At 42.7% G+C, this 14,146-nt stretch overlaps 1 protein-coding gene across 1 annotated transcript in view; it reads right to left on the bottom strand.

Moving 5' to 3' along the window:
- STAB2 (stabilin 2) overlaps positions 1-14,146 on the bottom strand; it is a gene marked incomplete at its 5' end in the record, with an annotated part of 86,960 nt that overhangs the window by 12,423 nt on the left and 60,391 nt on the right. The window contains 14 exons of the mRNA XM_029087300.1: positions 867-1,016; positions 2,043-2,166; positions 3,233-3,289; positions 4,537-4,683; positions 5,454-5,543; positions 5,626-5,802; positions 6,312-6,371; positions 6,700-6,825; positions 7,228-7,374; positions 7,470-7,553; positions 8,904-8,951; positions 9,407-9,526; positions 12,185-12,256; positions 14,013-14,086. Of these exons, the coding sequence (XP_028943133.1) occupies positions 867-1,016; positions 2,043-2,166; positions 3,233-3,289; positions 4,537-4,683; positions 5,454-5,543; positions 5,626-5,802; positions 6,312-6,371; positions 6,700-6,825; positions 7,228-7,374; positions 7,470-7,553; positions 8,904-8,951; positions 9,407-9,526; positions 12,185-12,256; positions 14,013-14,086 (1,476 nt within the window). The remainder of the gene's footprint in view (positions 1-866; positions 1,017-2,042; positions 2,167-3,232; positions 3,290-4,536; positions 4,684-5,453; positions 5,544-5,625; positions 5,803-6,311; positions 6,372-6,699; positions 6,826-7,227; positions 7,375-7,469; positions 7,554-8,903; positions 8,952-9,406; positions 9,527-12,184; positions 12,257-14,012; positions 14,087-14,146) is intronic.

The following is a 14,146-nucleotide window of genomic DNA, read 5'->3' as shown; positions in this document are numbered from 1 at the left end:
TGAAAAGGAGTTTAATCCTCTGGCTTTATTTCATTTAGCTTGGTTACCTACTTTTTGGCTGATATAAATATGCATTAAAAAAAGTGCCTATAAAACTTTTCTGTTAGATACCACAGTCTGGGTTTCAGACTAACAGCTCATGTAGTTTATGCTATGGTGTGCTATAAAATGGATAAACTGTAGGTAAGCATAATCCTGAGCACTGGTGTACAAGCCTGATGTCCTGCTTACACTGCAAGGGTATCTAGCCTACAGCCTTCCATCCTATGTGCCTCACAAGTACTACAGGTGCACATGGTTAGGATGGAAGTGTTAATATTGTAGCTTCCCATCTGAATGCTTTATGTTGGGAAAGCATTTAAGTATAAATGGTGATAGCAATCTTAGTTCCTCCTGGTTCACACTTAAAACCACAGTGAAGTGGATTGTATGAGCAGTTTCTTGGCTGCTGTTCCTCTTCACAAACTGCCTTCATCTCTGTCCTTTTGCTTCTCTTCATGCAAAGTGCATGACCTTGGCATCCTGCAATCCTTGAGGAACCACGCTGCTAAAATGCTGTCTTGCCTTACACAGCTGAGGGAGAAGGCTATGCTGTAGTTGAAAGCACTTGATGGAAGTTCTGTCTCTATTCCATGTTACTTCTGCACCCTAAAAGAACAGGAGGAGCCCTGCAGTGAAAGCTCCATACGCCTCTGCCCCCTGCTGCTTTCTAAGACCTTGTGCCATCCCTCCATGTGAGAAGGCACTTGGGAAAAATATTGGTGTTGAAAGTGGGAAGCATTTCTTGGTTTACTTAAAAAATAATTTCTCATTAAATAGTTCAGGCTTGTTGTGGGCAGTGATATGGAAAGGTAACTTAAACATACCCCTGCAGTTGAAGCCATATCTGCCTGGCAAACACAGCTCGCATGAAGTCCCGTTGAAGCCGCTGTCGCAGCGGCACTCTCCTGTTCCGGTGTACCCATCATGGCAGGAGCCGTGGTTATTGCATGGGGTTTCTGAGCCCCCTGGGCAAGCTGAAAAAGTTTTTTTTAAAAAAAAAAAAAAAAAAAAAAAGAAAAGTGGCTGTTAAGTTCAAGTGCACAGTTATTCATTGTCACTGTTTGTTATTCATTGTTCCGTAAAAATCCTTAAACAGGGAAAGACCTGTAAATGCATCTCTGTTGGGGCATGTAATAGCAGCTGTGACACTTGTGACTGCAAGCTTCCTGCTCCAAATTCCTTGATATACTTTGACAACCCTTGTCAGAAAGGCGCTGTGGGTCTGGGTGCTGTTACCTGGGTGCTTGTTCATTCAGACCCAACAGGGAATGGCACTGCCCACCTGCCCAGATCGAGCTTTGCTTGTGCACCTCCATGTGCCAGTGAGCCCAAAGGGCAGCTTAGGCTGCACTGGCCAAAACTGCTCAGGACCCCTGTGTGTCTCTCTGTGAAATCTGGACAGAGTGAGCTGGCAGGGCCCCATGTCCCTGGACCTGTCTGCCAGCAGAGATTCTGACCCTACGTGCACCCTACGTGCCCCGGCGAGTGTCTTGGTACTGTTCCCCCGTGGGGCTGGCAGGTGAAGGAGCACACAGTTTGTTAATGTCTGCTAACAAACAGCTGGAGATAAAGCTTCCTAAACTGTCTCACACCTGGTTAAAGCTACAATTTCGGAGCTTACACCTGTGGTGTGTGTGCTTTGCAGGTGGCTGAGGAACCATACACAGGGTCTCTGGTGTGCCCTGGTCATGAACCTGATGTCTGTTTTTGTGTTGAAAGGACTTTAGCTGGTGACTGATTAAGACTTATTTGGTTTGGTTACAGCAGAGCAGTCTTTACTCTCCATAGCATTCACTTAGTTTTCTACTAGCATGGAGTTTAAAACTTGCTGTAAATGTGAAAAAGATTATTTGGAGTGGAAATGCTATAATACTTTCTATGTGCTTCAGCTTTTGTAAGAGTTCCCCCATCTTGTGGCTGCTCTCTCCTCATGCCCTCTATCCCAGCTCTCACAGTTGAGCTTGCTGGACCCTACCCAGCTGTGCTCTGGGAGGTCCTACCTTGGCAGTCTGGCCCGAAGTAGCCCTTGCAGCACTTGGCTGTGTGGATGACCATGGAGCAGTTCCTACGGCAGCCATCCCTCCGCAGCCCATAGGACTCGTATGTGCACCAGTGGATCCCTTCCTGGGCATCACATGTGGCAGAGCAGAGAGGGGGAGGAAAACACAGTTAGATGAGTGTTATATAGATGTTTGGGATTTTTCCTCTTTAAATCACAGTTTCTGCTATAAATTTGTCCTGACTTTGGCTCCAATAGAGCCAATTTTCTTCTTAGTAGTTAGAACAGCACTGTATTTTGGATTCATTGTGGGATTTGGTATGACAAGAATGTTGACAATATACTGATGTTTTTAGTTGTTGCTGGAAAATCAAGGTCTTTCCCACTTCCCGTGTTTTGCTAGTCTACAGGTGCAGAAGAAGCCGTGAGAGTGTAGTAAGATTAATGGATCCAAATTGACATTTGTATATGTCAATGGGATATTCCATATCGTGTAATGTCATATTTGGTAGATAAATGAGGGTTGACTGGAAAATGCACTCTCTCTCTCTTCCAAGATTGCAGTTTTGGGATTTTTCTCTCCTCCCTGCTATCTGGGAATGGGCTGGGCATTGGTTGGTGCGCGGTGAGCAATTGCACTGTGCATCGCTCTTTTGTATATTCTGTTATTATTTTTACTATTTAAATTTTATATTATTTTGTTTATTAAATTGTTTTTATTTCAACCTATGAGTCTCCTCACCTCTCCGATTTTCTCCCATATTCCCTGGGGCAGGAGAGAATGAGCGAGAGGCTGTGTGGTGCTTAGCTGCCGGCCAGGTTAAACCACAACAACATTGAATCAAAATGTGATGTGTGAAGAGTGTGAGTGTGAGGCCTCTGCCTTTTTTTTTTTATTCCAAACTTGCTAAGCACCATTAATGAGGCGGGAGGGAGCCCTCCAAAGTTGTCTGAAGCACTCGCTACAGTGGATGCTGTGTGAGACAGACAAGTGTGCCCTACCACCACTGTCTGGGTGTTTGCCCAGGGACAACTTTGTCCCAGAGGCTTTATGGCATCACTTAACAATGTGGTTTCACTGTTGAGGGTTCTCTTTTTATTTTTCAAAGTAACTTATTCTAGTTTGCTTACAGAAAGTATAGAGAAGAGCAGGTTAGACTGCTTAAATGTAAGATTTTAATGTATTATTACCTTTGGTTTTGTCCCTGGAGGGCATTTAGAATTACTGAAACAGCTAACACAATGCCCCTGTTGCACAAAATGGAAAAGAAAAAGAAAAAAGTATGTTAAAATAATGGCAACAAAAGGCTATTTGAAAGGGACAAAAAGTCTGTTTTATGAAAGCAGCAAATATGAGCATAGAAGAGTGTGGGCTTATGCTTGAAAGAGATGGTAAGAACCCTGGAGAAAGAAGAGAGGAGAATGACAATAAAATAGTTGCATTAATTTAGTGCAATGACAGGCAAGAAATAAATTTTGGTACCGGAATATAAGTTCTGGAAGAAGAAACTTTGCTCTGGATTTAAAAAAGCAGGGAAAAGATGATGGATGTTCTTCAAACAAATATTGACATGAGCTGCATCAGATCTGGATGTCTAATTTGGAGTAGAGGTAAATGGTTACTTCTCGGGAAGCACTGTCAAGGTCTGAGGAAATTATATCTATTCAGTTTAAAAAAATCATGAAACAAAAGGTACCTTGAGCAGATGGGATGCACACAAGTGTTGCTTTTATAATTGAAATATAAATTCCAATAAGCTTTTTTAAAGACTGACTACGTGTTTGGTTTTTTTTTTATTTTTTTTTTTTTACTTCTAGGTAATGTTTTCATACACTTGAATGAAACTGAAGCAAGTTTGGTCTTGGAACCATTTCAAAATGAGTTTAAAAACTTCCTGTTTGTGAGACACATCAAAGTTCACAGGGGAAACTTCTTCCACACTAACAGTGCCTGTTTAGGTGTGCTAAAAGATATTTCTGTGGGAGATGGAGAGCCTGGCTAAGAGGCCAGCTCTCTATCTCATGTCCTTAATACCCTGCGCAGAAGGGACAGCAATGCTGTTCCTTGGTAATTGGGAACTTTGTACATACAGTCTCTATGACCACATTCGTAGGGTGAAAATGTATTAATTAAAAGCATGCTAGGAAAATCCATCTTTGCTCATATTCATGCTTGCATTTGTAAGGTGCTGTTCTGGTCTGAGTAAAATTACTGAAAACAGGTCAGGGCTTGCTAAGTTGCTCTTAACCAAGGCCGCTTATCCCATGTGTTGCTTAGTGTGGATGTGGGATTTCTGTTGTGTATTTCAGGTATAGTGCTGCATTTATTAAGTTTAGCTCTAACCAGCATGGCAGATGAAGCCAGCCTGAAGTGGTGGAACTTAATCTCAGTAGTACCAAAGATGCTGCAAGTGTTGCCCTGGTCTCCGTGTGGGCAGGGTTTGGCCCTTGGGCTGTGTCTTTACGAGAGTGGAGGACCAAAAAAGGAGACTGACCATGAAATCCACGGTGAAGAAGCTGTCGCAGCGTCCCCCCAGGCTGGGGTCCATCAGCAGGCAGTCGATGCCATAGGCGATGCCCCCATCAAACTCCAGCTGCCGCTGCACTATCTTACAATGTCTGTCGTTCAGGAAAAGTGCACCCTGAGAGATGGGATGGGGAGAGGGGAGCGTGACAAGTCATGAGACAGTATTCCTTGGGGCTAGGCTGAATCAAGGTCCTGCATGGATGTTAGAGATTATCCTACTTCTCTAAACCAATCTGAGGACCTCTCTTCCTATAGTTGAATGCTGTAACATCACAGATGGGCAAATCTCTTTCCTTTCCTGAAGCAGGCAGAGTATGCCATCCTGATGTCCACAAGTTTACCTTATTCACATTTAGGCTTAGCCATGTTTTCAGAAGCATATTCTTGCCAAGGATTATGTGGGTATGATGTGGTACATTTGCAAAGAAAAACGTGCTGTTTTTGTGGCTTGACAGGCTATGTGCTTGCCTGCAATCTTAGCTTGTAAGTACTTACAAACAAGAATTTGCATACAAGTGCTACGTTCATGGGGCTTCTGCCAAAGTCAGATTCCTATTAATAGTTTTCCATTGTGTAAGTCATTGTAGGAGAAGTTAAAACGTGCTGGTATTTCAGTTTTGAGGTAACCAAGATCTGTTTTGAACAAATAGCATCTTACAACAGAGAAAATGACAGCTCTGAAGAGTCTTACAAAGCATCTAGCTTGCTGAATCTGTTGGAGTGGCTGCCCTGATTTTGCGGCTGTTGGCATGGTCTGGCAAAGATCAATTGAGTTTTGATGCCACTGACCCTTTCTGGGGGCTGTGCAGAGGCACAGTGTGGTCTGCATGAGTGGATCCTGCAGCAGGGGCAAGGGGTAAATGTGTCGGCAGGGTAAACACTTACAATCTCCCCGTTATCCCCGCAGCTAATGCTGAGGTTGGAGCCCTGCAGGGTCTTCAGTGAGGTGGAGTGGGGTAGCTGGTAGGCCAACACCTGGGAAGGAAAGAAGGGAGATGCAGGTGTCTGACCTTGCACATCTTGGCCTTGGCAACGCTCCTAAAAAGCAAAGGCTTACAGCAGCGTCACGGACGATGTGGAATTTAAGGTACTGCACCAGTTTGTCTGTGTTGGACTTCTTGAAAAGGAAGTCCTGCTGCTCCTGTGGCAGCCCACGGATAGCTGTGTCTGTGGGCCAGAAGAGCGTGACGGGTTTGTGAATAGGATCGTTGATCAGCCCAAGCAGGTTGTTTTTCTGCAACATACCAAAAATTAGAGTGGAAGGTTAAGGTTCCATCTGAAATGACATTGACTCTATGGTCTGGTGTAACTGGGATGCAGTGGCCTGTGTGCTGACTGGTCACCTGCCTGCAAACATCATGACTTTAAAAAACAGATGGCTGAGTTGAGCTGCCCAAACTGAGTTACATGACTGAATTGTCAGAAGTGCTTCATCACCTAGGACTGCCCACTGAAAAACAGGCTGATGGCCCAACTTTGGACTCAAAAAGTCATATGTGGGTCAAACCTTGGCCATATAGTTTGACTTATGGTAGGACAGAGCTGAGTGGGGAGGAGAAAGGTGGCTGTGGGTCTGTTTGACATCCCCCTACCTCTGTGGGAGAGGGACCACCTGGTGACCTGGGTTGTGAGCCCTTTGGCTCCACTGAACGCCATGCTGCCAGTGATGTCATGTACCATATCTGTGCTCTTGTCTTTAAGAAAAGCGTTCAAAACCTTTACCCAGTGGTTGCTGTCTTTTACCTCTAGCAAGGTGCTGAACAGGATGTACCCATGTTTGGCTGCAACCATTTTAAGGCTTTCCTACAAAGAAAGACACATTCAGTAACTTATCTAATAAATACATTATCTGGGTATTTAAAAAGCAGATATTGGCTTGCTCTACCCTGTAAGTCACTTTTTGTTACAAAATCAATGCCACTGTAAAAGCCTTGTGTAGAAGACCTCTTACACAGTTCTTAGTATAACTGTAATTCCTGAATGAATTTTAAATATAAAATTTAACTGATTCAGCAGTGTCAAATGATGGTCTTTTAAGTGTCACTGTTTTTTTGTGACTTACATGATGTATATATCTAACAGCAACTGTGGAAAAGCCCCTGGGCTGAGAATGGCAATGAGCTGCACATACCTTCTTAAGGGGGAAATCCTGCATATGCGATGGGACCAGAATTTGGTTTATGACATGGATTACGCCATTTGTGCCAACAGCATCGCTGACTATAACTTCAGCTTTGTTGTTCAAAACCAGCGAGTTCTGGAAAGGCAACAAAACCACATTTTCTGTGGAAACTTGTGGGTAGGTGAGGCTGATGCCAAATTTCTTTGCTACAATGACCCCAGACCATCCTTTCTTCGCAGCAAACAGTAGCTTCAGTTTTAATAAATTGCCCTTTGCTTTTTTTCAAACTGTCATCATGCTCATAAAGCCAGAGTCTGAGGATAAAATAACTTGTGTCAAAGCAAGGATTGTACAACTCCACTCTTTGCATAACATGGAAGTGCTGAACACTTCAGCTGAGTGGTAACCTTCTTTTAATGCTATTTATTTATTTTTGTGCATCAGAGAATGAAAGGGAACCAATCACTCTTTTTAAAAAAGCTAAATGAGAGCAGATTATTTTATTTTTCTGTCCCCTACCTCTTCATGTTCTGTTACCTGAGAGTAGCTGATGTGTATTGGGTCCCCGTGGAGAGAAGTGATATTGGTGATTGATGTCAGGTCGTTGTACAACAGACTGGCACAGCCCACCATATGGTACCGGAGGACTTGGGCCAACACTCCTCTGGCAATCCAGTCCTTGACCTGCAGCAGAAAGTGGAGGAGTTAAGCAGTTGAGCAAGGCATCTGGATCAAAAAACTCATGTCCAGCTCCCCAAAAAACTTCTGGCCTTACTTACTCGTGGGTCACTCTTCAGTATGTCCGTGTGAGGTACAAACAGAGTGAAAGGGCCAGGTCCTGCAATATCTCTGATAGACAAGGCCTGCTAAATTTAAGAGGACCAAGAGTAATGAGTTGTTAATGCACATAACATCAGGCAGTGATGGGGACAGCCCTGCTCAATGGGAAGTGGTGCCTGCAACCCCGTTGCTGTTGCATGTTGGGTTCCTTTCCCTGCAATGCAAGGTGAGAGAAACTCTTGTACAGTGTGGACTTTCCTTCCCAGCCCAGTGTCTCACCACTGCTCGTGGGTACCAAATGGAAGCTTTTGGCTTATAGCGAAGTCTCTGTTTCCTCTTCAATAATGAACAAAAGAAGAGGGAAAGCTCTTGACAAACACTAAGCACAGGGAGTGGAGAAGGGCTATTCCCCCTGGGCAAAGGAAGATAAATAAACCTTTTCATCTTGAGATAGTCAAGAGTGGATATATGCATGCATCTGTATGTGCATTTAACAGATACATCGTTGCCTGTCCCTAGGAGTGGATTAATTACTGTTAGAAGGACAAATGGACCTGGGGTATTGCAAGAACTTTGCAGTGACCACTGACAAACTAAAATAAGACGAGAACTCTGCTAAAGTCAGAGGAAGCAATCACTTTACCATGGTAGCACAATCGAAGCTGCAGTATGAGTCTCTGTCCTAATCTCAGGACAGTGTACAGGTTTGCACTGCCCTGAGGCTCAGGGTAAGGTAAATGAGGAATTACTACTGCCAGTCTCCAAAAAGCAGTGAGAACTAGCAGTGATTTGGCTGTCCAGCAATGCACAGCAGCATCCTGCGACATTTCTGAGGGGCAATTGAAAACAGCATCACCATTTGGAAATGCAGCAGTAATAGAAGAGGAGTGGCATTTGCTCACATCAGAATTAATGAGGGATGTATTGGAAGATCTCAGACTGAATGGGTGAAAGCTTCAGTTTGCCTGGTCTGGGGGCCCGGTGTTTCCCTGGGATCTTAGTCTTTATTATTAATTTTCAAGAGGTTTTAATGACAGTTAATAGTTTAAATCAGAGCATCTCTGATATTAGTGACTGATGATCCAAATCCAGTTCCAACTAAGTTGAAGGATGTTGGTATCTGCCAGATTCATGCCTGCTCCTTGCCTCCTCCTTGAGGCAAAAAAAAAAAAAGAGGGGAGCCTCCCAACTCCTCCATCCTCCCCCCTGAAAAAGTACTTGACCTTTTCTTACCTCTAAGTGAAAATAAAACCTAGATGTGTTGGAGTCCCTGAGAAGTTCCTGCAACCAAGAACAAGACTTTGTAACACTGCTGCAAACGTAGGCCAATATCTGTAGAGTACAAACAAATGCAGCACTTGGAAAAGAAAGAGAATTTATGTCTTGGAATGAATGCTGCCCATTACTCCTGTTTGTACTTGACCTTTTCTTACCTCTAAGTGAAAATAAAACCTAGATGTGTTGGAGTCCCTGAGAAGTTCCTGCAACCAAGAACAAGACTTTGTAACACTGCTGCAAACGTAGGCCAATATCTGTAGAGTACAAACAAATGCAGCACTTGGAAAAGAAAGAGAATTTATGTCTTGGAATGAATGCTGCCCATTACTTTTTTTTTTTTTTTTTTTTTTCTTACATTGCTCTATCAAAGAACAAGCTGCTTTGAAACCTAACAATAGCAGTGCTAACTTCCTAGTACTGCAGTCACAATGATTGTCCATCAGTTGTTGGTTGTTTGGGTTTTTTTGGTGGCTTTTTGTGTGTTTCCCCCTCCCCACTGCAGCATCCTGTTCCTGGTTTCTTGGATTGGGATTATTTAAAATTCTGGAGGAGATTTACAAATTTTTTCAAGAAAAAAATTGCCATGTTTCAAGAGACAACCATTTTATTAAATAACTATAAGAAAAATAAGGGGCAGCAAGCACACACAGCACTTTACCTGGAAGATATTGCCTCGGCACTTAAATCCATCCCCAATGTAGTTCTGCTTGCAGGTGCAGGTCCTTTCTGTCAGCTCTGTGTCATTACAGATGGCAAACTCACTGCAGCCTCCATTATTCTTGTAAGATCAAAATTTAAAATATTTAATTCCTTAATTGCCACATGTACAGAACAATTTTAGTTCAACAGATTTTTTCCTCAATGTATATAGTTTAGAAAGATTTAATCTTAATGGCTTTTTGAAACTAGGTTTTACTGGAAGTTCTGACGGTATGTACTTTCTTGCAAACAATAAAGAGCTTTTAAGGTTCATAAGAATTAATTCTCCTTTTATGCAGAGGACATAGTTTAGATTCCCTCCTTGTATCTTAATTTCATGATGTTATAAGGATACAAAAGATTTCCAGGCAGGTTTCATTCTGGACCTTGGGGTTGAGTCTTTGCTGCTCTGTTGAGGTAACATTGATTTACACTGAAAGGAACTATTTACAGCTGTAAATCACTTTTATGGTGCTATGAGCCTGGAGTTCTGGAGGAGCATTAGCACAGGACTGTCTATTGTTCTTCATCTGTCTGATGGCCCAGGCCAGCTGCAACAGAGACCTGCCACATGTGCTCTCCTCTAGAACATCTCCTGCCTGCCCCTGGGTACACCACCAGTGTGACCAGCAATGGTGGATCTCATCTGGCCACCTGCCTCCAGGGAGGTCTCTGTGCTAAGGGGAGATGTTCCAGATAAAGAAGCAGTGTGCTGGGGTTCAGAGATCTGCCCAGTCACAATCGGGTGCTCCCCAGCTAGCAGCACCTCAGTTTCCAAATAAGTTTCTATCTGGGACTTGAGAGCAAATCAGGAAAAATTGAGAAGCCATCTTGTTTTCTTTCTTTGTGCTTGTTTCAGTCTTCTTTCTGCTGCTGGTCATCTCAGGGATCCTTTCCCTTTGGCCATGAGTGGGAGCAGCAGCTCCCCTGGGAGCTACCAGTGAAGCCTGTCTTGACAGGCCATAGTGAGCGCTGGCTGTAAGGAGTGGGTTTGGGTGTGCCTGCTATTTCTTTAGCTAGCTTTACGTGGACTGTTGGCAATCTTGGGTTTATCATAGCTTCCCATGAAGCTTTGCTGCACAGAGGTTTGCCAAAGTGAAGCCAGATTAGCCTCTGGTCTGACAGCAACACTTCTCAAGACTATATTTTTTAAATATACATATATATGTATATATAAAATTAGCCTGGTATAATTAGCCAATTGGAAGCAAAGTTGCTGGAACAAGGCAAAGGCAAAAGCATACAAAATCAAAGATCACCACTTCCTTCTCTCCCAGCTTTTGTTTTTGCCCTTGCTCTTTCATCCCTGCAACCTTTCAAGGTTAGAGAAACTGTTGACAGGCCAGGCTGGGAGTGTGAGAATTATTGTCTCTGTGCTTGGAGCACGAAGGATTAATGTGCAGGGGAGAGTGGATACGTCCCTGCTGCAGCTTGCTGAGAAGCAGAGCAATGTGGCTGGTGCAGAGAACCATGTTGCTCGCAAATATGCTGCTTGCAGTATGTGAGCTTGATCGTGTGAAACAAACGTGGTTGATTCTCAGCCTGCAGTGATATATCAGGGACAAAATGAGGAATGCCACAGGATTCCTAAGTGTTATGGAGGGAAAGAAGGGAAATGGCTGGTGTGGAGAATCTCCCCCCCCCGCCGTTAGCTTCCCCATCAAGAGAGGCTTCCATTCTCCCATCCACCATCTCACCCATCTGTTTCACTATTCACTAAACTGTCCCTGCTGCAGTTTGCAGTGTTGCTATCCTGAATTGCGCATCCACAGGGATGTGTTTGGGATGCAGCCTATGCATGGCTGTAGGGGCTGTGGGGCTCTGCCCTTTGACTGGCCCCATGGGAGCTCTGCCCTAGGTGAGCCTGCAGGCTGGGACCTTTGCTGGAAATGTCTGCTCCAGGGAGTCCAGGCCCTTTGCCCCAACATGGATTTCACTTGTAATCATGCAGCAATGTGAGAACTTGATACCCCGGTTAGGCTAGAAAAATTTCAGACTGTGAAGGGGATGTTTATGCTGACACTTGATCGTTTCTCATTTAGGCTGCACAGATATGGTCCTAAATCACACCAGAGAACTTAATGACAGGAGAATAATAAAAATAAAGAGGTGTTTTGATCTACTGTAGACTGTTCTCTTTGGTTCCCAATCACCTGGCTCCTAGAACAACTAGAACTGGCCCCTGAGCATCAGCAACCTGAATTGTGGATATAAATATAAAAATATTTATTTTATTACAGGTAACACTTCTTTTTCTTATAATTTGCATGAAGCTCTTTAATTGTTCTTGCCAAGAAACTGCATTCTTTTTCTTAATAGTAATTTTAATATTGGTAAGCTGTCTGTGTCTCAAGCACAAATTTAGACAGTGTCTTTCTGTGTGAACTCTAGTAATGACAAAAAATTAGCTGAGAAAATAGCACTTATTTTACCACTACAGACTAGGGTCTATTTCTCTAGATCTGATCTGAAGTGTTTTTTTTAAGACTTAGTGATGAGTCTGGGCCCTCACTTGGGTTATGTTTGGTCTGTGGTCCAGGAAAAGCCCTTCATGCATACTTAGTTTCTAAAATAGTGACAGCCTTAAAGCATGTACTGAACTAAGCACATTTAAAAATTAGCTAGGTTAACATAAGTTGATTCTGGATATATCTGACTTAGTTTTGAATGCATACAAAACCCAAAAGTGTAATGATTATAACAAGACTTTAAATACTCTCCCTAAATGGATACTTACTTGTGAACACAGACTGATGTATGTGCATCTTTTACCATCTCCAGAGTATCCCTTCAAGCAATTACACACTGCCTACAAAACAAAAACAGAACACACATGTACTTGGAAAGATGTTTGACTTTTTTTCAACACACTTACATTTAATTTACTTTTTTTCCAGATAATTTCATAGTTATACAGTGTACATCATCTCTCCTGCAGCAGTTTCTCAGCCAGCATGAGCAACTGTAGACTGAGATAGGGGAATAACAATTTCCAAGAGGCTTTACCTGCCATTTCTCTGCCTATCCATCTCTTGTCTTTTCTCTACTGTCCTGGTCATTTGAAATGATCACTCTGACACCTGCACACAGTCATCTTGCTGGCAAAACAGGCTAAATCCCTGATTTGTTTCCCTCATTTTATTTGCATAGGTTGGTATTCCCCTCTTTTTCCTTCCCTTCCAGTTTTTTTTTTTTTCAAGTGATGAAACATAGCTTCGCAACACACTTGGAATTGTGTCCTGATGTTACTGGCAACTTCCCATGCAGTAGTGATGCATTTGACACTTATGTCATGATCACTTGTTTTGCACTTGCAGTTATTACAAAGATGAAAAATCAATGTGGCTGCAAAGAAATTACTTATCTCCCTCTCAAAGTCACTGCTTAATGGTTCTTAATTTAGAATTCACATTTAATATGTAGGAGATTGAAAATTCAAGGAGATTTCTACAGCAGAAATAAAACTGGTAGGCAGTGTAATAACAATGTTTTATGTATTTGTATGACTGAAAGCCCTACAGAAAACAGACCCATTTCTGTCCTCTAAGTCTGGCTCTGCAGTGATGGGATTTTGTAGTGGAGGTTAATATTGCACAGGTGTTAACTATATTTGCATGGGTAAGGAAGTATAAATGATCATGTGGTAGCTACTACTTTGATCCTTAGTAAGGATGTATGGAAGAAAATAGCCATCATTTCCCTTGATGGGGAAGGAGTTAACTGGTTCTGTGCTCCCACCAGAAATGTACTGACTTGCAAATGACAGTCAAGGCAAAAGGTTAATTGATCAGTACTGGCAAAAAGGGATGATGAGGTTATTGCCCCTCATGGCAAGAGGTGGTCTCTGACCCCTGGTTGCCATTTTCTGCATTGTTCCTGAGGGAATACTGTTGTGCAGTGCTAGCTGGAGGTTTACACTCCCTCCAATAGCCAATATGAAACTATAGGAGGATGATAAGAAGTGTGGCAATCAGGGTGTTCAGTTTCGGAAACTGTTATAAAATAGAAACGCTACTCTGTGTCACTTGATTGCCTGAGCCAGTTTGTTTCTCCTTTTCCACTTGTCTTTTTATACTTCTTTTTCTTTGGAGAGTATGTGGTACTTCTGCATGGGAGATGCAGAACAGCAGAGGAGTGAGGGGCTGTATGCTGTAGCCCGTTTTGTTTCCTTGTGAATATATTTCAGCTATGCTGGGAGAAGGGCTAGTCTGAAATGGATTTTGTCCGTGGACAGTTTCTATAACAATAAAAACAACATTATCTGCTAATACTTTCAAACTGACGGGTTTTCACATGAAAACCTCCGAAAAGATGAAAAACAAACACTTGAAACAGTAAAGCACTGCTTTCCCCTGAAGTTTTGGATCTCTTTCACTGAAATAAATTTTTTCATGTCTGTCCACACTTCCCCTCAAATACCTTTTTGAGGGAAGCATACACTTTTCAGAATTTTTGTTATGAAATCCACTTTTCCATTTAAAAACAAAGTTGATGAGGAAATCTTTCTTTATCCAAATGTAAACAGTTGGCCATTCTTATTTTTCTGCACTGACAAAGGTACTCACTTGATTGGGTCCTGTCTGTGTGCATTCTGCGTTTCTATCGCATCCACCATTATTCTCCAGACAAGGATTGAGTTCTTTATAAAAAGAAACAGCATAATAAAAACAGAGCGACTTCTGAAAACCCAGGAGGGGAG

Source organism: Antrostomus carolinensis, unplaced genomic scaffold (genome assembly GCF_000700745.2).
Source record: "Antrostomus carolinensis isolate BGI_N321 unplaced genomic scaffold, ASM70074v2 scaffold12061, whole genome shotgun sequence".
Lineage (NCBI taxonomy): Eukaryota > Metazoa > Chordata > Aves > Caprimulgiformes > Caprimulgidae > Antrostomus > Antrostomus carolinensis.
This window is presented reverse-complemented; position numbering and strand designations above follow the sequence as displayed.